The sequence below is a fragment of the Plectropomus leopardus genome, chromosome 3 (assembly GCF_026936395.1).
Source record: "Plectropomus leopardus strain MGB_pleo_1.0 chromosome 3, ASM2693639v1, whole genome shotgun sequence".
Lineage (NCBI taxonomy): Eukaryota > Metazoa > Chordata > Actinopteri > Perciformes > Serranidae > Plectropomus > Plectropomus leopardus.
In genome coordinates, this window is record NC_142178.1 from 30,362,563 (window position 1) to 30,387,694 (window position 25,132).

A 25,132-nucleotide genomic window follows, 5' to 3' on the forward strand; every position below is an offset into this window, starting at 1 on the left:
ACATGCAGAGTACGTCCTCTGCCACGGAGTTCACCACGCTCTTTCTGCAGCAGCACACAAGGCATGGAACAAACACTGGCTCTAGACAGGGACATTCAAGCCACAGTAGTTCTTCGACCTACACAATTGGCACAAGGAAGAAATTTCAGTTGGTTGCAACCTCACTGCTAGATGTTGCTAAATCCTACATACTGTACCTTTAATGGTGAATTTCTTAAGCAGCAAACAAGTGAAAAAAAACCACAGAAACTCCAATATTCCATATACATGCTTAGTTTCATTGACACATAGTTGCTCTTCCATATACAGTTTGTAGTATGTTTTAACATTTTAGATATAAAATGAGAGGTAGGAAACCAGTGTTCATTGGCATAGTGGTGGATGGAACTGACAGACTCCAACATATCACAAAAACTGAGCCAGTCTGATGGTGTCTCCAACTACAAATAACACCCATAACAATAAACTACATATACACTTTGTGAATATCATTGGTTACATTTACATAAAAAAAACAACCCAATAAAAACAATCACATACTCAAACATTATGTGAACCGCTGCTCATCTCACCTTGCTACATGTGAGGACATCAGATCTAGGACACAAAGGTAAAAAAGTCAGACCTTGTTTTGCTGTTCAAAACTTGTTTGTCCCAGTTTAACATATGACTCCAAAAACCACGTCGCCAAGACATCGCACACAGGACAGAAACTGAATCCAGCCGACCTAAGATCAGCAACATCAAGTCTGCATACCCTGTGGAGATGAAGGCTCACTTTATTTACTCACCTCCACAAACAAATGATGCTTTTTACGTTTCAATGAAGGCCTGTTAGTGGTTTTCAGTTGAAAGTTTCTCACTGAACAAAAATTTAAACGCAGCACTTTTTGCTATTTTTTTCCCACAGGTTAAAGTTCTAAGACTTTTCATGCACACAAGACATACAGTATTTCTCTAAAACCTTGGTTGCATGCATATTTTTTTAAAATTCTGTCACAGCGCATTTCACCTTTTCCAAGATAACCCATCAACCTTCTGACAGGTGTAGCACATAAAGATGCTGATTAAACAGCATCATTACGAAACAGGTGTGCCTTGAGATGGTCACAGTAAAATGCCACTTTATAATGTGCAGTTTTACCACACAACAAAATTCCAGGAGAAGAGAAGAGAAATTTGAGAAAACTGCATCTATTGAGCGCATAACAAATCTTTAACTTTAACCTGTGAAAAATAGGAGCAAAAACAAAGATGTGGCTCTTAAATTTTTGTCCAGGTTTGAGCAAGAAGGCTTGAGACTTCCATCCTGGATATCAGGACGGACACAGTGACACTCAAAAGGCTACTGTTGAGTGCAAATGCCATCGAAGAATAACAAAGCAACAGAGCTATAAATGTGTTTGGCAGCACTTGATATATATATATATATATATATTAGCATTTGTGAGAATAGCTACATGTTTATGACAGAAGGTAATAACTCACAGACACAAAGTTTCACTGTCTTGACAAACAGGTTTGCTCCATGTGAAAGGTGCTACTTCCTGCTTGACTGTGGCTCGGTGATAGCGGCTTGGACACAGGCTCTGAATGAATAATGAGTGATATGTTTTTTGCTGTAATCGTAAGAAGGCATGAGGTCGCCCCGCTAAAAGGCAGGCTATTCTGGTAGCATTCCTACGGTTTAGTTGTTAGCATTTACAAAAGACAGACTTCACATCAAATCCAGGTCATTTAGGTGGAGTTATTACTATCAGAAGATTCAGGGGGTCTGTGGCGACTCTGATTTGACTTTAACACAGAAATTCATAAAATAGACTGATACAAAACCGACATTGTTGAGCTATGAAGAGGCACAGATGTTTATGTGTCAGCATATGTGGTAGTTGGCCATTTTCTGTAGCTTTTGCGGTGTGTTCAAGTGCAACTTTCTGGCTGAGACACAGTTGACGTGAAGACACACAACAGTTGGTCTATGTTGACATCAGTTTGGTGTGTCTGGGCCCACAGACCCGACCGCGCTGAGCCTAACTGGTAGCACCAAATTTGAGACCCCAATCTGATTCCAGACGCAGGGCTAAGGCTGGATTACCGACTGCACAAAGCAGTACAGGTAGTTCCTTCAGAGTCCTGGACCTCAAGGCCCCAAAAAACCCTAGATTTTGTTGGATTGTGGTTTGTCAGTTGTGAAAATGCACCATTGGAGGAAACACTTGACATATTAAGGACATTGAGGTGTGTCCAGACTTATCTGGTGCCGAAAAAGTCTTGCTGTAAGACATTTGTAACTGTGAAGGTTGTGATATGTCTCGCAGCACTGAGTCAAAGGCAAGTAGGCAGCAATCCTGGAGCTCCAGGAGAAATATAATGGACAGATCAACAGGGACAGATCTGAGGTAAGGTGGTGGATGCGTTAGCTGCTGCAGTTTAAAAATCACTCTGAGACATCGTTAGTCAGTGCCTGTTAACTAGCTAGAAACCTCCAGTCAGGTCATTTAGCTGTTTATATCAGACTGCAAAAAAACACTTTATCTGCCAAATTCATTGTACCTAAAAAAGACAAATAGTTTCTTATTGTATTGAACGGTGACCAGACATCCTGAAAAATTCACGACAGTCACGAATTACAAGCAGATGTCCCAAATCATGTTGTTTGTCCTGAGATTAACCATCATAGTAACAGATAATATGACAAGAGCTGTCTGTGTGCTGTGAGACTCAACTTGACTTGAGACTTAATTTGACACTTAATAACATAATACTATTACTATTAATTAAAAACATGAGATATGCAAAACAAGCTGCAGCTGTCACCAGAATTTAGAAAACTCTAAATTCAAATGAGAGGCCTCTGTCCCTGAATTATCAGTCTACATCACTTACAGTAGATCCAGTTTTTTTACTCTCTGAATCCCAAAAATCTGAAGAAAAAAAAACTTTGATAAAAAAAATGTCCTGTTGGCTTTAGTAAAACAAGTATTTTCATTTTTCAAGCAAGTTTGTTTTCATTTATCTTTTTCAGTGATAAAATGGATTATCTGTTTTATACCAAATGACAGCAAGTGCAGCCACCTCTGTGGGAGGGATGTCCGATAAAAAATATTTAAAAGAAATGCATTCGTAAGCTGCTTTGTAAGCTGTGATTCTGTAAAAAAACATTTTAAATGACTGAAACGTACGCGTCACCTGTGTGTAATGGTTCACAGCCAGGACACTGTGCTTCATATCATCCATTGTGTCATTACGTTTCTTTTTCGGGATGACAGACAGTTGAAGTTCATGAACAAAACTAATCCATTCTTGCAGTTTGACTTTCATGTATTTTACTGTTAAATGACGCTAATGTACTTGAGGCCGCTCCCATTGTCAACCCCTCTGTTGCGAATTTCCCCCTTTCTCGTCTGGTCACCCTAATGTTTAGTCTGAACACACCTCAAGGCAACTTATTTGTCAGTGAAACATTTCTTATTCAAGACATTTGTTTGCTGTTCCTATTGACTGATTTTCAGTCAGTGGTTTTTCCCGGCAGACTGGTTTGTTTCCTTTTGTTGCTCCTAGATTCTAATTTTTGAGTAAATCCCTTTTCTTGATTGCTTAGCTTTTCTGGCAAATCAGAAACAGAAAGGAATCAAAGAAAAATAACCGGGCTGGAATCAGCGAAAATGTAGATAGAAAAACACAATCATTGGCTAAGACATCTCTTAAATGAACTGAAGCCAGCCCTGTTTTTAAGATTTACTCATCAGATGTTGTTACACTTCTATTCCGCATGCTAACACTTCAAAAAAACACCTCTGTTCTTTGTCTCCTTACCTCGGGACATTTGATCCCAAATATCTGACTCCTGCTGCAAAAACTATGCTGCCTGAGCCGGTAAATTTTATACCACAAATAATTTTTCATCTAGCCTAAAAACACATTATTTCCACCTTTTAGATAGAGGAATAAATACTAATCGTGGCAAGGAGATAAAGAATAGAATCAACTGTCCAAATGCTGCTCATGTTTCCACCTGCATCTGGTCACGGATGTAACAATCAAAGTGAGGAAGGACTGCGACGAAGATGCTCCAGGAGTCGCATCCTCACAGGAAGGAGGAGCTTTTGTCTCCCGCGATCTTGAACGTGCAGTCACTGTCAGAGGTGCTGAGAACAGGAGCCACAGGAGAGGATGCAACTTCAGCCTGGGGGATGAAAATAAAATGCAAGTTCAGTTTGTTTCCACTTTTATCTTAGGATAATTGACAATATCTTTTTTTTCTTGGAGTTTTATTTATGAATTGTGCTGGTTTATTCTGGGTAGAAGCAGCAACACTGGCTGATGGAGCCCTCCTGTTTTTATTCTCAATGGGGCCTGAGCATCAAAGTACTACAGACTACTAGACTCTTGCATTGAAAGTGCGAGGAACCCATTATTGTTTTTGTAGATCATATTATTTTTATTCTGCTGTGCAACTGTATTTTTAATGGGCTTGGGATGTTAAAGAACTCACACACTTCAGAACAGGCAAAATTTGTGAAGTTCTGCAATGACGGAGCTTTGGCGTGGCTAACAGGCTCCATAGCGCCATAGCACCCCCAAACGCACACCAGGATTTGGGAAAAAAAGTTCCTTTTAGGTTCACAAAACTTGGTGGATCATTGCTCTTATCTTTAAAAATATGTGATTTAAAAAAAAAAGCTTCATCTGAACAGGAAGTTTGCTATGTTAGATTTAGAGTGTTAACTTTCATTTTACAAAGCACAAGAACAAACCAAAATTTATAGATCTTAAACTAAAATGAGGCTGAAACAGTCTGAATACCTGTGGAGCGGCGCTCAGCAAGGGGTCAGCAGGGGAGGGAGCCATATTCTCCATCTTAACCTCCTCTGCTGGTGGAGCAGCACTATACATCACCGGAGCTGGAGCATAGCCCTACACACACACACACACACACACACACACACACACATTTATTATTATATTTGGGCATTACATTCCTCCTTGGCACCTCTATTGAAGCTGAATTTAAAGCTCTATAAATCAGAGGTCCTGCAGGGATGATGTTTTGTTGTAGGCCAGCCCAGAAGATTGAGTCGCCCTGGGTCCTGTAACAAAAAGCTAATGACATTTTCCATTGATTTTTGGATTGATGCAGAAAATCTCTGTAGCAAACAAACGTTTGATACTTATACATCTTGTTCAGCAAGATAATCTTCCCAAATGAACACCACTTAGGATTTTACTTGAGTGTAAATGCAATCATCAGAAGTAAAAAGCTGACGTTATGACGGCTGACGGCTATAAGTGAACTACAACCACAGTTGCATGACTTTAGCGACACCATGCGCCATGGCGTATTTACTGACATATTTTCTGTTATAGTATAAAATATGGAAGTTTCTTTAACTAGTGTTAACCACAGATGTTATTTCAGGCATCTAACCTTAAACCTATTCAAAAAACCCACTGACTTCAAGACAAGAGAGCCGGAGGTGCTGAAATGCCAACTCTTTATTTTAGGATACATTCCTGCATCACTCGATTGTCACCTTTTAGGCAAACATTTAATTCACCACAGAAGTGAGGTCAATGTGAGTAAGAGTCTTAAGGGTGACTGTTCTGATCACGGGTTTCTCTTCTTCTACAGCTATCTCCTAAACTGTAGTTGACAACAACAAATTGTGGTCTTAATCATATCTAACAACCAAAATCTTCAGATTGAAGTCCCCGAAACAAAATCTTATCAAATGGAGGTCTATGACCGGATGTGTGTCCATTTAGGGGTACTTAACACAACAAAGGTTGAGACCCACAGCTCTACTCAGACAGTAATGCTGTAAAGCAACTTATTACTCTCAAATGAAAGTACTAGTAATGTGTCACGTTAAATTTTGAAAGTAACTAGCCCAGTACTATTACCTGTGATATGTGATTATTACCTGCAGAATTATTTTATTTAGCACTGCACATTTGTATGTGTCCTGACTTTATCACCCATCTATTATAGCTATAACTATAATAATTTTCAATGCAGCGACAGATCCTGCAGGCTGCTGAGTCATTCCAACACAAAGCTCCATTCAGCGATGCCAAGTTCAGAAACTCATAACTGTGATTCTGTAAAAGTGGAACATACTGTGCATGAGGTCTGGGTTTTTTCAGCCTCACATCTGAGCGATATTTAATGACAGCTCTTGTTTTGTATTTCTTTCCTCTGTGTTTGATGATTAACGGTTTTAATTTTTTCATGTAGTTTGAGGGTGACAGGTCTGCTGATTTATGTAAAGCAGCAAAGTGACATAATGCAGATTTATGGTGGTTGAACTGTAAAGCATTTTATTTTGCTGCACTGTCATAATGACCAAACAGGATGTGTGTGTTTCTGTGACTTCCTATGACGACTGGAAACTGTCTGTGGCTTTTTGTCACCAAACCCCGATGCCACCAGATCTCATGCACTTCCCAGACGAGGCGCAGTCTATCTCGAACAAGCCTATTGCCCTCTTGTTTTACTCCATGCCCGCTGCTGAAGCAAGAAGGCCACATTTGTCTTGAAGCGTTTAACTCCCAGAGCTCAGAGGCCTTTCTACCCTAACCCAAATCCTTTGACAAAATCTTTACAGGAACAATGAAGAATTGGATGATTAGGGGCACAAATTCATCATAATTAAAGACAGTAAAATCCACCACAAGGTGAAAATATGCAGCTTATTATGAAATACACCAGTGTGCAGCCACAAACTTAGTGTTGTATAGCCAGTATAATCATTACAGTGAAAAACAGAAATATAGATCAGAAAAAGGCCTTTACGACCTGATGTCAGTTATTGACACAACACTGCAGATCCAGTTGAAAATAATTAGTAATTAGTAATTATGTCATTATTTGATTGTGATTTGTTTGTTTACACATATAATTTATGAGTTGTAAAAAATAAATAAATATTGATTTGTTTTTTGTATTAACTTAACAGAACTATTTTTTGTATTAAAACTATGCTGAAGTTTTACACTCCACTTGAAGTTTTAAGAGTTTAAAAAATGCTAATGCATTGCTGGTGGAGTTAATGGACTTATTTCCCTCTTAGTTGTGTGCAGTCAGTGAGGTTAGTTTATTTACCTGTTGTCTGTTTCGTTTTGTATATTTATGGTCAGGCTGAAATTCATTGCATTTGTGATGCAAACATGTGCTTATTCTGTACATTATTATGTATATTTAAAACATTTTGATGGTGGATTTGAAGATGGTGATGTTGACTTTGGTATTATTGAGACAGATAAATTGCTCCCTAACAAAGAACCAAGGTCTCGTTTATTTACTGGAGGGAGTGACAGATTCAGTTATGTCACTCTAAAGACAATATTTATTACATAAGAATAACTGAAGTCAGTTTGTGCACAGATTTAATATCCATGCTCCATGACTTGATGAAAGGCTATGGAAAGGTTTGTAAACTCCTAAAGTTTAAGGTCAGATTCACAATTTCTTCTCTCAGTAACATGTGCGTCAGTCAGATTTATACATGCAGACTTTTTTTAAAGCCTAAAGTCTCACATGGTCTGAAGCAGCTGAAAGGTCAGAGGTCAAAAACTGAAATGACCAGCACTCCTCTCAGGAATTCCTATCAGCTTAAGAGACGGATCATACCATTGGAGCAGCAGGTCCAGGGGGGTACTGCCCTGGTGGTGGGCCATTCCATTGTGGAGGCTGGGCAGGGTGCATCATAGCTGGACTGGCAGGAGGGTAGGCAGGGTTCTGGGGTGGGTAGGCTGGATTAAAACCCTGCAGACAGAGACAAGCAGGAGTTTGATCAGTAAATACTGAGAGAGGAACAGAAAGGCAGGAAATCCAGAGTTGAAAAAAGATCTAGCTAAAAAAAACAAACAAATTAGCCATGAATAAAAACTGACTCCAACAGCTTTGGGTCCAGTGTTGTCAAAGCATGTCAGCCGGGTGAATCGAGTTTATTCAGACTTAAGAAAGCTGACTTATAGAGTGTGATACTTACTGGAGAGGGCGGGGGGCCGTTCCACTGTCCTGGGCCGGGAGGCGGAGGATGAACTGTTGTGGCCTGAACAGGAAAACACACATACACGTGGAGTCATATAAGAAAAAAACTCTGAGATTAGCATTACACAATCAACATATCAGTGATAACTTGCATAATGATTACGCAAACAGATGCACAGAGACAGAGTGCATTTATGTCTCGCCCACAGCCAGGGGAAAACAATTCATCACTTCCTGAAGGTGCCTCCCTGTCACTTACATGTGCTGGCAAACAACTAAAAAAAGGCATAGAAGCTGCTTTGTGGTTGGATGCACTCCCAAAACCAACAGGGTAGAGTACCGAGAACTTAGTTTTTGTAAGCTGCTGAACCGGAAAACAGAGCTTTTAAGCAATAAAACATGAGGCATCAGCAGGAAGAGATGGAAAATACTGTAGGATCCTAACACTTCGTACGTGCAGCAAGACTTTTGCTGATTTGGCCAAACTATAGAGTGTAAAGCTAACTGGCCGATGTAATGTCTGGTTTTGATCTTTGTGAGGTTCAAAGATGATTTTACCTTGGGAGTTGATCAAATAGTTAGAAATATTACAGTATTTTACTTCTGGTCATTCAGTGGAATCATTTCTCTAAGATAAGCAAAATAAGGAGATGGGTCACTGAGATAGGCTGATTATACTGAGTTTGTCATTATAACTTTTCCTCTCTGATAGACATGCTGAAGTAAAATAGAACAGAAAGCTTTTACTGTTATTGCATTGTGCAGGATACAATAAAATTGGGATTGGCACTCCTGGTTGGTGCATGAGAGTTAAAAAAAAGACACACTGCATACAATATTAAAAACATTAAGCACACTACAAAAACTGGATTGCATGCAAAATAAAAGAGGTAGCTATTAAAGTGAGAGTGTTGTTGTGAGAGTGTGTGTCAAACAACTGTTCATTTTGACTGTTAAACTTTCATACCATTACTGAGAGTGTGAATGGCTTTAGGAAAGAAACCGTTCATGAGTCTGGTGGTCCTACTTCTAAAAACCTGTAGCGCCGCCTGAGGGCAGGAGGTCGAACAGGTGGTGGTCAGGGTGAGAGCAGTCTTTGCAGTGATTTGGGATCTAGAGAGGTAGCGTGTGTTTACAATGTCTTGGAGTTAGGGAAGAGGGCAGCAGATAATTTTTTTGGCTGTTTTAATGACCCTCTGTAAAGCTTTTTTTGACATCTGCTGAGCAGCCAGCTTACCACAGTGTGCGGCAGCATGTTAAGACTCTATCTATTGTTGAGCGGTGGGTCACCTACTGCTTTTCCTTCAACAGCTGTGGTGTTGGTGGATCCCAGAATATTCCCAGAAACTGGAGGCTGTGAATGTTTCCACAAAGGCTACGTTAATGAAGATTTGAAGGGAGTCTGCCCTGCACTTCCATAAAAGCACCGAACAAGAGAGCAAAGACCTGCTACACTCGTGTGCACTGCAATCTTGAACTATTGTAATCATGGTTGACAGCGTAAAGTAATCCTTTGACTTGTTTATATCTAATGTTTTTTTTAACAAAATATCAGTAGCTTACATTTCCAGGTTTCTTCTGTTGTATATTTTTTTATGGCATTTTAAATGTATACATGGTTGTGTGTGATGTATAGTGCGTATGAGTATAAATGTATAAGTGCATGTGTGAACACAGAAATTTTGTTTTTTTAAACTTTCATTTTTTTAAAATCACATATAAATATAGTTCAACTGTATAATGTAAATTCTGCATCTATTCAGTTGAGAATGTGAGAATGAATGTTTATGAACTCAAACTCTGTTGTTAGCTAGTCAGATATTTTGTTTGCGTTTCAGCTAGTTTGATTGTTTTCCCCTCCGTTGGACACGCGACATGTTGCCCTCGATCTCTACTCTGTGTATTTGTGTAATAAATGTGTGTTAATCAATGTCTTTTGTACCATGCTAGGGTCTGGGCCGTTGTAGTACATCTGCAAGCACACAAAAACACAGTCACATCATGTAACTGTATTGGTACGTAAATGTTAACAAATTAATGCCAGATTTCCTTTGAGAATCACATCCATCAAGCAGTGAACTAAAGAGTAAGTTATATAAATATTTCATTTGTTTGAGATGTAAAGCATCCATGAATACATAAACATGATTAGCATTGGTATAATCTCACCACTCCAGGTTGTCCAGGAGCACTGTAGGGAGGACAAGGTCCAGTAGGACCACCAGGGGGAGTATGGACCACATCTGGGGTAGCCTGGAGCACGAGCGAGAGAGAGTGAATTCATTGTTTTGGGGCTGTGACTGATTATTATTTCTATTACTGATTATCTGTTGGTTGAGTTCTTTGATTAAATAGCAGATTAGTCTTTAAACTGTTAGAAAATAGCAAAAAAATAGTCCAGTCCAACAGTCCAAAATCCAAAGATATTCAGTTGATGTAAAACAATTGATATACAAAACAGAACACATTATATAAAACAGAAAGCAGCAGATCCTGATGTTTGAGAGGCTGGAACTACTTAATGATACTGTTGACAGAAAACATATAAATATCATATAAATCATAATGCATATTACATACTGTATATACAAATATGTAAGTCTACACATCTCTATTGCACCGTGAAACATGGTATGTTATAATGGAAACACTATTTGTCCATTTTACCACATTTTAATACTTAATTGAATTGAAGTTAGTACCTTTATTATTTAGGGGGTAAAGGTAACTGATGCAGTACAAAATCAGATACCAAAGAATCAAGACAGTATGTTCATGAAAACTGATATTTTGCTTATCTAACTCCTGTAAAATGATTTTTGTATAAAAGCAGTATATGCATAGTATTTCTATTGGGTGTCTTGATTCTGACCTCATCATTCCCCAAAATGAAGAACCATGCTCAGCACAGTGGGTAGCGGTGAGTGATGGTAATAACCTCACCCTCAGGGAGGCCAGACTCAGAGCCTACAGGTGGATTCTGGGTGGAGGAGCAGCTTATGAAATGCTAAATGTACATTTAACTTTCAGGTAAAACTATAATCCATTTAAATAATGTTTAACTTTTAAATAGCCCCAGTCTGTGCCGCCACACTTTGACCAAAAGTCAAACTCGGTCTGTGCCTCCCTGTCAGTACCTGCAGCGTTGCAGCAGAGGCTTTCTTCTTGAAAATCTTCTTGCGACAGCAGCAGCAGATCCCTGCTGGGATTCCCAGCAGTAGGAGCAGAGCCAGGAGAGGGTTTCCGTCTGCGTACTCATGATGGTCTACAGTGGAGAAAAAGGAGGGTAGGGGAGTTATGGGACATTCTTGTTACCTGTGAGCTGACCCTGGTTAAGTCACCACTGACATAAAATTGCATTTTTTTAACTGTTGTACCCATTTTACCTATTTATAGTACCCAAGTACTATGAGATCTACAGAAAAACACAGTCAAATTTTTTGTATGTGCACACACACAAGCAGCTTCTACTACCTGTTTATACCTGCACACTCTACGGTTTACCTTGGTATATATATATATATTTTTTTAATCATTTTTGGGGGATTTTATTGCCTTTAATTGACAGGACAGTGTGAGCGTGAAAGGGGAGACATGCAGCAAAGGGCTGAGGCCAAATTTAAGCCGAGGACACATGGGGCGCCACTCTATCCACTGAGCCACCAGGCGCACCACCTTGGTATTTATTTTTATATTTTCTATTCATATTTTCACTACTGTAAACCAGTCTACCACATTATTTTGGTTTATATTATGTTTTCATTTTATTTTATTCTACATTCTATATATTATTACTTTATTTTAAAGGTCCAGTGTGTAGGATTTGGTGGCATTTAGCAGTGAGGTTGCAGAATTGAAACTTCCTCAAGTGCCGAGTGTGTAGGAGAACGTTGACGCGAAAACACAGATGGCCCTGTCTATAGCCAGTGTTTGATTTTTCTGTTCTGGGCTCCTGTAGAAACAACATGGTGGGTTCCCTATGTAGATATAAATGGCTCATTCTAAAGTAACAAAAACACAATAAATCTTATTTTCTGGTGATTATAAACTAATAAAACTGTGGTTGTGAATAGTATAAAGGCTACTGTTTCTGCTAATTATTTTATTTTTTATTTTTTTTATTTAGCTTTAAGTTCTTGGATTCTTACTTTAACTTTGTTGTTTTTCTTAAATCTATTTTAGTAGCATTGCTGGAAAGTGCCTTTGAACAAGAATTTTAAAAATGACTGTTTGCAAATATCTGCAGTGTATTTTTTTGGTGCAAACTTGCAGGAATTTTAGGAGGCTGCAGGTACTGAAAGATGCTGTTGTTATAATTTTAATGCAACATGTTTTTTTTACCAGCAACAGTTATTAAGTGCATATGGGCAGTTGATATACAATCAGCTATATCTGAAGTACCGTTTGTGTGCAAGTCACTGAATTTTCCACAACACAGTCCGGTTAATGTTTCACAATAAAAGCCTTGTCAGGAACGGAAGCAGATCAGAAAACAAGGAGGCTGCCTACTAAAAATTCTGTCTCTACTATAAGCCTGGTACCCTCTCACTATCTGAGATTTTACGGTACACAGGGTCTCACCTGTCAGGTCCATCCTGGTCACAGACACAATCCGGTCCCTGCGGTCTTTCAGAGTGTAATGTCCCTCATCACTGAAGTTCACATTCCTGATCTCGATGCTCATGGAGTGGGTCTGAACCCGGTCCCAATAATCCGGAAGGTCCTGGGACACCCGAGCACCGTCACGCACCTGAGGGAGACAAAACCCTGTCAGACTACATCTGCCTGGAAAGTTCTGAAGAAATAAGGAAGGAGGAATTATTTTTCCTTAGGGTCACCAAAGGCATACTAAATATATACAAATACCTAAATACAAACATTTATATTATTCTAGTACACAGAAACACTGAGAGAGGTAACACGGGTAGTGAAGCGAATTTAACCCCGTACTTCTGCACTTAACAGTCCATCCCCAAAATACCGAATCTCTGAATCCCTCTTCTCGTTTTTATCCAACCATCTATTCCTCCATCCATCTCATCAACACTTCATCCATCTTTTTTTATTTATCTATCTCACCAGAGTAATGTTGGCAGTCTCCTTAGAGAAGAGGAGTTTGGCATCTGCCAGATCAATGCCCTCCAGTGAGATGGAGAGACTCTCTCCTGCTACACACTTCACATAGTGATGTCTGGCTGAAATAGAGAGAGAGAGAAAGAATAAATAAACCAACATATGAAGACCGAAAGTCACACTGTATGGAGTTATTTTGTGTCTCTATACTGAGTAGAACAGAATAGAGTATCTTTATTGTCATTGTACATGTACAACAAAATTGGATGCAATCCCATCAAGTGCAAGCATCAGTAACAATAGGACATTTTAAGAACAGAAAAACCTTTTGCAAGCACATTAACTAAATTTTGCAGAAACTGTTTTCACACAGAGTAATTCACTTTGAGAAAACAAAAATCTGTTGTGTTCAGTAATAATGGGTTTGGTATTATCCACACAGCACACAATAATAACTTCACTCACTCAGTTTAACTCATTTGCTTTCAAACTGCCTGGTCTGTGCGCTCTCAGGATTATGTGATACTCAACCTGGTAGTGTTATAGTGTGTATTAGCAGAAATTTTGAGAAAGTTTGAGTCATTAATATTTAAATTTTAATTGAATAATTACTTTAAAAGTGATTCTCTATAGTATACTTGAATTGAATTTGTTTGGAAGTGAACACCAATAAAACTTAAAACTGAATATAATAATTAAAAGTAAATTGAAGTAAATTGCTCTGAAACTGTATTTGATCCTTACTGCAAATTTAGGCACTGGAGTTTCCACTCCGCCTCACTCCCTGCCGCTAGGAGACTACTTTGCTGTGAGAAGAGCTGATGGCATCTTGACCTTCTTTGAGCGGCTGTATCAACTCATCTCCAGCTGGCAAAAACTGCAGCACTTGGGGTCTGATCCCAGATTGGCCCTCCATCCCACCAGATCGGAAAACTCTCGGTTGCTGTTGTTACACAGGTTAAACCCAGTGCTGCAGCTGGCCACCAGAGCACTGTCACTCACACACTGACTTGTACGCCAGTCTGCTTGTTCTTACCTCAGCACCTGTTGCTCACGGTGAATAGCTAAAAGTTTATAGGTGGAACTCACACTTGTGAACTTTGGTTCCTCATTATGTGCATAAATCTACATAACGCACATTCGGTCTTTGAGTGCTTGAACCAAACCGTGACTCCCAATATCATGATGGTTCAGCACAAATACTCAAACACACAAACTGCTACAGCCCTAGTGGTTATTGTCAGCAAACTTTAGATTGATACTGCGGTGTAACATGAGTGATTCATTTCATGTACTTTATGACTTTATTTCTGTCCATGTTCTACTGTTTTGCTAAATGCACATATCTACCATTATTCTGTAATTGTGGCTTTTGGCCATGTTACAATGATGTAATGTTACTTGAACTCACTTGAAAACTGTGTTGTCAGAGAAATAGATAACATAAGCAGTCATGGCTAATACAATTTTTCGCTAACTTACGTATGACGGCCACTTTGACAGTGGAGATCTCTTTATTCCAGTAGTCCTTCTGGATGTATGTCCCTTGGTCCTCATAAGTCACCTGACAAAAACATATAGACCACATAAATACACGGTGAAGATCTAGAATCTCTGGCTAAACTATAAGCAGGTGTTTTGCTTCGGCATCTTATGGAAAAGTAACACCACTAATTGGGATTGGGATAATACAGTCTTGCATTAGCACAAAGACAGAAATAGGAGGAAAAACAGGGAAGAAAAAACAGATGTATACAACTGGAATAGGAACTGAAGTAAACATATAAACTATATCAGTGAAATTAAAGAAAAAAATACTAGTTTAAGTAAAAGCAATTAATTCGAGAAAATTTAAACTCCAGATTAATTTCTTTAATTTTAACATGACACAAATAACTTTGGTTACCTTGTCAATGTACCAGCGTCGGTCACTGCCTGTACCTGATATCCTACCTTTGTTCACCCTGCAGGACAGAGCAAAAGTCACATTTGAAATACATCAACTGCATCAACAATGGAAGCAACTCAAAGCTTCCCTCCATGACCATCCTGTCCAAAACCAGAAGATGGGGCATCCCGGAGATTTTCTGACCTGACTCTGCCCTTCTCCCAGTATACAAAGACCTTGCCAGGCTCATCAGCTGGAATGAACTCCAGCTTCTCCACACTCTTGGGCAGGTAGATCTTCAGCTGGCGACCATGGGCCAAACGCTCGTGGAGGTCATGGACAATATAGGACTCTGAAACAAGGGCAGGAGGAGAAACTAAATGAGGCAGAATACCCGCTATAAACATTATTATAAAACATTTGGGGGGAAAAATTAAGAAAGTTGCCATTCAAGTGTTGTGGAATGCATATACTTTGTACTCTGTGATAATGATACAAAAATATAAAATACAAAGTAATCATCTCACACGGATAGTATAAGTTAAAGCAACACTGTACATCTGTTAAATAGCCTATATGAAAATGTGTGTTGTTTGCGCACATATATGGTAATTTCCTCTTCTCTTTCTTTTTTTTGTGAAACCCCACTCCCTTAGTTCTTTCTCCTAACCCCTAAAAACATTTTCAGGAAATACTCCCTGTTGGACTCTGCTTTTATTTGACCACCAGCCTTTATTTCAGGCCGACAAAAAATGAGGCCTACATTCCTCACATTCCTACCGTCACTGCCAGTGTTCATTAGCATTACTCACTAGCTGAGTCTGACCTTTGACCTCCTTTTGTACCTTCAATAAATCTGGATCAGCTTTCAGTAATCTGTAACTTCTCAAATGCATTACATTCCTGGACTTGGCCTGTAGAGCACGACTGCTGCACAAAGATATCAGACTGAGATCACACATTTCATCGACAGCAGGTAGGAGACTGAGATGATACTCACCCACACTGAGGGCAGCAGCCAGCAGGATCACAACACTCCACATCATCTGCAGACACAAAAAAAATTAAGGATTACAATAAAGCCAATCACCAGTAGACTAAATCCATAATGTTGTCGCTACAGACAGGGGGTTAAAGTCCTTGTTTAGTCTGTGTTTAGTTTCACAGAACCGTTCAATAAGTGTGCTGTAAAATCTAGACAATGAGCTGAAAGAGCTTCATAAGGCTGTATGGTGATCATTCTCTGTGGGCCGATCTCTACAATTGTTTCATTATTTGATTCAACATGATAGAAAAGACAAACAGCCTGCAACCATGCTTGCAGCTCTTTGAGTCTGTAGCTAGACACAGTAATACTTTGTGCTAAATGCTCACATGAGCACGCCAGCATGCTCACAATGATATCAGGCTGGCTTTAATCAGCTAACAATTTTTCTATATTTAGGTCTTGTTTAAAGTTAACTGCAGATTTAGGTTGATTTGAGTAAGTTTTGCAGGTATGTGGTCATAACATTGGGGTAAATTAAAATTTTGACCCGATCCTGGCACTGCATGAAAAGCAGGATTATCATCAAAGTTATAATATTAATTCTGTCTGCGCTGGAAATGCTAAATGGTTCTACGGTCTAGGTAGATGTCCATAGGGGTAACTTTTGGCTCTGATGGTACTATACCAAAAGTTTTTGGTGGAAACGGGGCTTTAGTCCGGAGCTAAGAGCTCCCTTAGCCTGGAGATAAAAGCAGTGTGTGAAAAGCAAATAAAAGCAGTCGGACAGCAGTCAGCTAGAGTTCCTGACGGTTACAAAGTTCTCACAGCCGCCTCTCTTCTCTTTATCTTTTGACCATGTAGATTTGCTTCATATGGTAATATTTTTAACATTTAACATTTAGTAATCTATATTTTTCACCCTTGCTAGTCCATTATTAGTGCATCAATTGTTTCAAACTTTAAACTGCTATCACACACACGCACAAACGCTTGCACACACACAATCACACACACACAGAGGAGAGAGATAGGCCTCCGTAACCCTGGTTACAATTGTGCTGACCATCCCCCATCACTGTGGTCAAACACTTGATGGTCTCTTCTAAGGATCCTTTCTGCTTTCTTGTATGTAGGTGTGTGTGTGTGTGTGTGTGTGTGTGTGTGTGTGTGTGTGTGTATGGCCTGTGTGCATTTTTGTGCTTCCTGTGATAACAGCCTTCTCAGCTGCTGGAGAGGGTGGGGTTGAAGTGCAGCATATACACAAGGAATGGAAAACACGTGACCCCTCACACACACGCACGCAAAAAAAGCCATTGTGCAGACCTAGTGTATAGCTGGAACATGCAGGCTATTGTCGATGTGCTAAATTGTGGCTAAATTGCTACATGGATGGTTAGCGGTGTTTACAATGTGGCTAGCTGGATTTTAAATGTTCATTTTCTGTAGCTGTGCCAGCATTAGGAGAGAGTGGCGTCAGGAACACTACATTACTCATAGACTATTTTAACAGTGAGAAAAATAATTTGATCACTGGACCGATATAGGTGTCTGCCAAAAATTTTACAGATTTTTTAGAGTCAAACTCAAATGTGAAAAACACAGTTTTGTTAAATGTGCAAAGAGTGCATTTTCCCAAAATCATGGACATGGACACAGGTCTTTTCACACTGTATTCTGACGTCAAATATGTGTTTTAAAAAAATGTAGTTTTCTCATAATGGTGCTACTGGGAAGGCCGATCAAACCTCCTTATCTCTTTTCAAACTAATCAAACTCCACCTTTACTCTGAAAGGTCACCAATAAACTACTGTGTTCAAACATTCACACGCGACACTCAGAGATGTGATAAGAGAACCTGTGGAGACAAAGCTTCGGTAGACATCTTCTACTCATCTAGGAACTCCCTCTCAGCTCATTTGACACATGGAGCCATTTAATAATTACAGCTGGGCCTGTTTAATTATTAACTGGTTGAAATAAATTTCAAAATGTATCCAGTGCAGTAGGTCAAGTCGATATGATGACTCATCTCAACTGTAGTCAGTGTAGCTTACTGATGAAGATATGATGGCTGTTTAAATACAGAGACTATCCTCCAAAATATGACCACGTAAGTCGTTTGTACAAGCAGCTTAGTACAACCAATATTTACATTTAATGTTGGGCAATAAACTCTAATGGCTGTGTTAATTATGACGGAAGCAAAGAGGAAAGGCATGTGACGTGGTATAAAGAGCAATTAATTCTGCATAGGCTGATAATCAGGGAGGTGAGTAGGTCAAAAAACACAGTCAACATAAGTCTACATTATACTAACAAAATACAATCTGAATTTATCAAAATGAGGATGCTAATCAGGAGCTATCATGAGTAAATAAGTGAACAAGATTAGGAATCTGACAATACAATCAATGCAAGCATCTGGTTTTGATGTTTTTTGTACCTGCGATTGGCAGTTAATATGGTACCAAAAAAGTTTTGAAGTCTGACATTTAAGATATTAGAGAAATCCCTTTCCCTTGTCATTTTTAGAACCCTGTGTAGCACACTGAATTCAGAGTAATAGGCAGTCTGGTGTGTTTTCCACATTACATTTTTCACTCCTACAGGAGCAAACATCACAATTATCATTCTTGAATGAGCTACTATTAGAAAGAGGACTAGACTGTCTGGACAAAAAGTGCAAGCTACATTAACAAATAAAGTGATTTTTTTAACGTAATCAAAGCAAGTCAGACATATAAATAGGGGAAACCTGTAGAGTCGGTAATGTAGGGAGAAGATGGTTCAAAGTGTGCTGTATGGATGTTGTGCTATAAAAACAAGGACACAGGAAACAAAAGACACAAAATAAAGAGGTCTGGAGAGGAGGTTTGACTGATTACTGCTCTGTCTTTTCTGTGCATAGGGCACACTGGGCCAAGGTGTGTCTAATACTGTTGATTGCACTCAATCAACGCCTGTCACCCTTGAGCGAGGAAGCTCGGGCACAGCAAAGGAACCAAGCAGAGGGGCCGTCACACACTCCAGTCAGGCTGTGTGCGCTCAGTCTGCACCTGTTCAGCAGCCCAGCCTGCTGCCTTTCTATTCTGAGATGTTCTGGATCTTAATTTAGCAGAACTGCACCAATAATATTCCTTACACCTGCTGATCTGTATCGAACAGTTTAATCTAATTTAGACAATGTTTGGCCAACAGTGAAGTAAAATAAAAAATGAACAAATATGTGAACAACAGGCTATACAAAAATGTGATAACAATTGCAACTGTATAATGCATTAACTAATACCAAGCCAACACATAAAATGAAAACAAAATAATAATATCTAACTAGTGCCTTTTAGAGGGACCATGATGTCACCATTCAGTTCTTTTCTCAAATGATGAGACTGTTTTAGAGAAGCAGTGTGTGGGATTTAGTGGCATCTAGCAGTGAGGATTACAACCAGCTGAAGTGTCTATATACAAATTGTTACAATTCTTTCAGTTTTGATTATTCAAGAGTTTTTTATAAGGAGATGAAATATCCGCAGAGGTCTCTTGTCTCCAAAACAAAGGGATTCTGTGATTTTAACCAGTAAAAACACTAAAGATGTTAAAAATAAGTGGTTTTCCAACCAACCATGCCTTTGGCTTATCACGGAGGAGCTGCTCACTGCAGCGGCTAATGCAAAAATGCAAAACGCTCTATCTAGAACCAATGTTTGGTTTGTCCGTTCTGGGCTACAGAAGACACATGCTGGTGCAACATAATGGACTCCACGAACTAGGACCCGTTCCCTATTTAGATATTAACAACTCATTCTAAGGTAACAAAAACACCACAACAATATATATATTTCTATGTACATATACACTAAAAAACTTATTTATTAATTATATTACATTTTTCTCAATATATCCCCCTAAATCTACACACTAGGCCTTTATGTTCAACGAATCGATTGAAATAATTCATGCAGCATTGCAAAGAACAAAACTGGAATGTAGTTTCAAGACACAAAGAACATTTTTAATATGTCAGTTTGATTCATATTGTAATGTTCATATTGTTCACATCTGAATTATTTATAAATTTGAAGAGCAACAAATGATATGACAGGCTCCAAATCTGCTGTACATTTCTAGCAGTAAACCTTTGGACAGATGTAAAATCTGGGATCACCCCTCCATCACTTTTGTCTGAGAGATGACTGCATTGGAATGTTAATGAAAAAATAAATATCTTCTCAACTTAAAATTGGCAGGAGATAATGTTGTAATCTCTCCAATTCTGCCCCGGCTCGCTCACTGCTTTAGAAGGAGTCCCTCACCTCACTCATTATATAAGGACCAGCGAAGGATGTACTTCCTGAACCAGCTCAGAAAGGTCAACCTACTTCAGGAGCTGCTTAACAAGTTCTACACCACAATAATATAGTCCGTTCTCTGCACATCTACCACTGTGTGGTTTGGATCGGCCACAGAACAGGACAGGAACAGACTACAGAACTCCAGAAAGAATCACTGGTGCCAGCCTGCCCTCCATCCAGGACTTATACACCTCCAGAGTCAGGAAATGGGCAGGAAACGTCACTGCAGACCATTCACTCCTGAAACACAACCTGATCTGTAAACCAAAACAACCAGACACAAGAACAGTGTCTTTCCAAGAGCTGTCCCTCTGTTCATTTAAATCTGTCATAAACTGTCAATAACCCTGTCACACCAAACATCCACTGCTCTCATTATACACTATTAGATCATAGCTTTGTATATCATTTGTCACTATTAATATAAATCCTTCATGCTGTATACAGCATATAAACATGCACACGTGCACATACTGTACATAACTGTCCATATATATCCATTCGGTATTAAATTATTGCACTAATTATATAGTGTGCAACCAACAGAACCATATATAGACATTTTATTTCATTTTTATTGTTGGTCACTGGTGCTTATTGTATAACATTTACAGGGTTTTTAACAGTGACATTTCAAAACTTTTCCATAACTTTCCAATAACACTTTCCCCCCATTTCCATAACATTATTTAACAAGTTTAAAATGGGTAGGACTATCTGGACATCTATGAACGACGATATGTATAGAATATCTTGTGATTCTACCACATATCTATATTGAATCACTAGGTATTGTAGGCTCAGTGTTGTCTGTAAATCACCTGTTGGTAGCTAACTGATTGAGTCTGAGATTTATTTAGAGGTGACAGTCATGCTGCTATACTGTAAGACTGTTCTGCAGCAGCCTCTAACTTAAGCAGCTATCAATCAGTAGTAACTATCAACTGCATCATGTAGTGGTTAAACACATCGACAGGAAATGTTCACCTAACTTATGTGCCTCTGATCTCAGCGCAAAGCTTTGGTTAACCTGATGCAAAACATCTCTTCTGCATTTTTCCATTTTTAAGTTATTGTAGTTTTTATACCTCCATGCTGACAGCACCACCATTTCTGTTTCAATTAACCCTTTATCTGTCCTATATTGGGGATGTATTAAGAAAACCTAGATACAGTAAGGAGGCCGTGCCCGATTCATTCCTTTGAGATCTGCTCAGTAGCACATGAACCACTATTTACCATTTAAGAAAGTACCTGGATATTTCACATTACCAGGCCCACAGAGCATAGTCACTGTGCCCCGAGCAGGTAACTTCCAATGGCGGAGCAGCTTGATTGTGAAAGAAGTCCTTTTATAGAGGTGTTGATACTGACAAAAACTTATCCACTGATTTATAGAGGTCTCTCTCCAAATGTAAGTCTATGGAAAAAAGTCTTTCTCAGCCTCATGGCATCAGATGCCCTACCCGGGCAGAGTAATTTCACTTTGCTTTAAAGCCTGGCGCACTTCCTGGGGGCTTGGTTTGAATTCAAATTAGAAATTAGAGGAACGGCTTCGCATAACGTTAGATATACATTGGAATTTTTCTTAAGATTTCTAAAAAAAAAAAAGAATCTTTCGCACAAGACATTATGACATGTCACAGTAGAAACAACACAGGGGTAAATAATAAAATTAAAGATGGATGAATCCCATTTGGCTGCTTTGATTTCTGGATCCTCCTGCCTTGCATACACGGTAATTCTCACTGTAACGCTTGAACACAACAGGTTGTAGTTATGAAATACATCTGTGCTTTTCCTAAAATGACAAATCAATTGTGTGCTGCGAGAAAGGCCTGTCGCGGGAATAAGTGTATCCACTTTTCTAAATAATTCTGTTAATTTTATAACAATTTCATCACTGTGGGAACCCTGGTATTTGTATAAACACCTATCCTTTCACATGTGTACATAATAGTTCTGCCTATGTGTTTATAGCTGTATTTATCAAGATTTGTTTTTCGTTGCAAGCCTTAATGTCTATTTATGTGGAAGCACACTGAGATCCATTTAAAAAAAAACAAAAAACATACTTTACAAATACTTGGCCAATAAGTGATTCTGTTATTTTCGACAGTCCCTGAAAGCCTCACAGACCCCACCCCTGATCGGGAGCGTGCTCTGTCCCTCCCTGTGAGGCCTTATGGTATGTCACATAATTATGAATACCGGTACAACAAAGAACAGTAGCGTTCAGCCGCCTTGTGTTCACCATTAACGTTGTACCTGCAACGTTAAACGTGTTTTTAATTGCAATGTTAAACGTGCTGATGTTATCCGTTACGTCGGATGAATCGCGCGGAGAGGTGTGACCGCGTGCACTGATAAAAAAATAAATAAAAGAGAGGAGTCATAATTAAAATGAACAGTCCTCCCACCGTGTGCGCGCGTTGCACAAGAGGGAGAGAACACGAATTCGTGCGCCTTTAAAACGAGCTCGACCTGTATGCAACAAAGACCCGAAACTTGAGAGCCTTAAAGCTCCTGTTGAGTGCAGGACAGCGACTCAGTGTGCATGGAGCGCCTCAAAAACCTAAAAAAAAATATATACATTTAAAAATTACCTGATTGTCTAGTCTGTTTCTGACAGTTCGACTTGCTTTGTTAATGTTTTAAATCATGTAGTCCTTCAGTTTTCTCTCTTGCTGAATGTGCATTAGTGGCCTTTTACTGCCTCCCCAAACCAAGCTGCTACAGCGAAATAAGCGCGTGTAAATACAAGTCACACCACTTTATTGTGGCGGTCGTTTAGGAACACAGTGTACTCTTTGAGTTTCGGTTAAATTCATTGTGTTGCAAAGCCGCACGCTTTCCTTCTTATAATATGACAGTAGGCTTTAACGCGTCTCACTTACCTTCCAGTGTCGGTGGTCCACCTATTCAGAGCTCATGACACAGTTATGAAAGTCGGACACACTGCTGCATCCAGACTGGAGTGGAGATGGGTGGATGAATGGCCAAGACGTGCTGCCTTCAGGACACTGTCGGGAAAAAATCAGTGCAAGAATGTGAATCACATCACTTCGGTGTTATTTAGTTTTCTCGAAGTTTTATAATATTAACACATAGAGATATAGCGATTATGTTGTTAAAGACTCAAACAAATATCGTTTGTATGCCCGTCAACATTTTAACAGGTAAATCCTGGCAGCAGTAAGCCTGGCTGTAATAACAAACGATGCGCAGAGGCATGGTGGGAAAACCATGTTGCCAAAAGTAACATTATATTTATACTAATTAGAAAAATATAGTGGTCAAGCGCTGTTACCTGATGTAGGCTGAGTGAAAAGAGGGCGGTCAGAGTAAAGGCAGCAGAGTGTGTTAACAAGGGCAGATGGGTGAAATAAAAAGAATAACCGCAACAAATAAAGTATTGTACCATTCACCCAACTGGTGACTATCCAGACTCGAGTTCCTACTGCAAACCACTGCACTGCAAATCCAGGTGCTATTCTCCATGAAAACCCTCTCCAGTGTACCCGCTGGGTGCAACTGAGAAAGACAGAAGGACCAGCACTAGTAGTATATTTAATAATAAAGGTTAAAATCGCAAAAAGTAACAAATACTATTACAGCCTTACTGAGAAGAGACACTTTACTGAATTTAAAAAACAAACAAAGACAGCTCAGGAGCATGACATGGTTAATTTCATAATTTATCATTGTTTTAAGTAATAATAAATGACATTAAATAACTATTGGAGATACTTTTTAGTGTTCAAATACATGCACAATTACTTAAGTCATAACTACTATACATATGGCAACTATGAGTTAGTTTAACAAAATTAAATAAAACAAGGCTTAATTTCAGTAAATGTACTCTTTTGAATGTGGCATTTTGCAAAGATAATTATAACACCAAAGCATAAATCATCTTCTATCATCAAAATCATGCCTTTCAATGAAGATTATTGGGATACTGTGAAAAACCTTACAGCGGGTTTTCTAAACGTTGCTAGTTATGATTTCCTCCTTTCAAGAATTGCCGCCTCAGCATGGTGAAGGGCTCTGTGTTGTCACAACAAAGCTGAACATAGAGCCAGGTAGATCTGAGAAAGGTCAAAGATGTGGTGCAGCAGGGTTTGCATATATGGATAGTGGATTAGATAGACGTAGGCAGGCCATTCGATCTACTCTGGACTACATGTGAGCTGCAGTTTTACTTAACTGCTGATAGATGTCACCATAAACACAGTCTGCTGTTCATCAACCCTCACAGCTGCTGAGGCATCACAGACAAATTAACAATGGTGGGTAGCGTAGGAACAAAAAGTTGTATTCAAGATACAATTTTTGAATTTATACTGACTCAAGTAGAAGTACAAGTACTCATAAAAACAACTACTTGTGTAAGAATAAAAAAGTATCACAAAAGAAATACCCCAGTAGTGAATAACTTGCAATTTAGAACATCAAATTGTATTATGTTCAAACAGGTTCACAACAGATAATAATAAATCTGAAGTGCACATTAATTGTCATCAATGTGCCATATACAGAATCATATCGGCAGATCTCATCGCACAACCTGAAACAAGCATCTAAAGTTTGTTATCTTTTTCTTCTCCTGTTTGGCAAACCAGCCACAGCTGATATGCCACCAACTGGACTGGAGTGCAGAAAAATGTAGTATATTTTGTAACTGGAGCACGCACAGTCCATGCAGAGTCGAGTTGGTCCATGCAAGTCTTCAAGCAGACTTGGGACCAACACTGCATTTCCTCTGTGGGAAACCGCTTTGGATCTGAAGGCACTTAAAATTTTCACAACATTTTGCCCCATTCCTACT

At 39.1% G+C, this 25,132-nt stretch overlaps 1 protein-coding gene and 1 long non-coding RNA gene across 5 annotated transcripts in view; one reads left to right on the forward strand and one right to left on the reverse strand.

Annotated features, from left to right (window-relative positions):
- Positions 1–257: 257 nt before the first annotated feature.
- The window catches only part of LOC121941519 (uncharacterized), a 48,819-nt gene continuing 23,944 nt past the window's right edge, over positions 258–25,132 (reverse strand). For 2 of the 3 annotated variants that reach the window (XM_042484326.2, XM_088072981.1), the window contains 14 exons: positions 23,196–23,321; positions 15,958–16,003; positions 15,162–15,309; positions 14,976–15,033; positions 14,552–14,633; positions 13,076–13,191; positions 12,578–12,746; positions 11,134–11,261; positions 10,166–10,249; positions 9,939–9,968; positions 7,995–8,057; positions 7,634–7,768; positions 4,807–4,917; positions 258–4,186 (listed from right to left, as the gene is read on the reverse strand). In XM_042484326.2, the coding sequence (XP_042340260.2) occupies positions 4,088–4,186; positions 4,807–4,917; positions 7,634–7,768; positions 7,995–8,057; positions 9,939–9,968; positions 10,166–10,249; positions 11,134–11,261; positions 12,578–12,746; positions 13,076–13,191; positions 14,552–14,633; positions 14,976–15,033; positions 15,162–15,309; positions 15,958–16,003 (1,269 nt within the window). In that variant the 5' untranslated portion in view covers positions 23,196–23,321 and the 3' untranslated portion in view covers positions 258–4,087. The remainder of the gene's footprint in view (positions 4,187–4,806; positions 4,918–7,633; positions 7,769–7,994; positions 8,058–9,938; positions 9,969–10,165; positions 10,250–11,133; positions 11,262–12,577; positions 12,747–13,075; positions 13,192–14,551; positions 14,634–14,975; positions 15,034–15,161; positions 15,310–15,957; positions 16,004–23,195; positions 23,322–25,132) is intronic. The other variant, XM_042484327.2, reaches the window with a different exon arrangement.
- Positions 11,150–14,527, forward strand: LOC148190024 (uncharacterized). 2 transcript variants are annotated; one of them, XR_015775614.1, is made up of 3 exons: positions 11,150–11,282; positions 11,565–11,675; positions 13,825–14,527. It is a non-coding gene; the product is annotated as an uncharacterized LOC148190024 (long non-coding RNA). The 2 variants fall into 2 exon arrangements; XR_015775612.1 differs by lacking the exon at positions 13,825–14,527 and adding an exon at positions 12,570–12,702.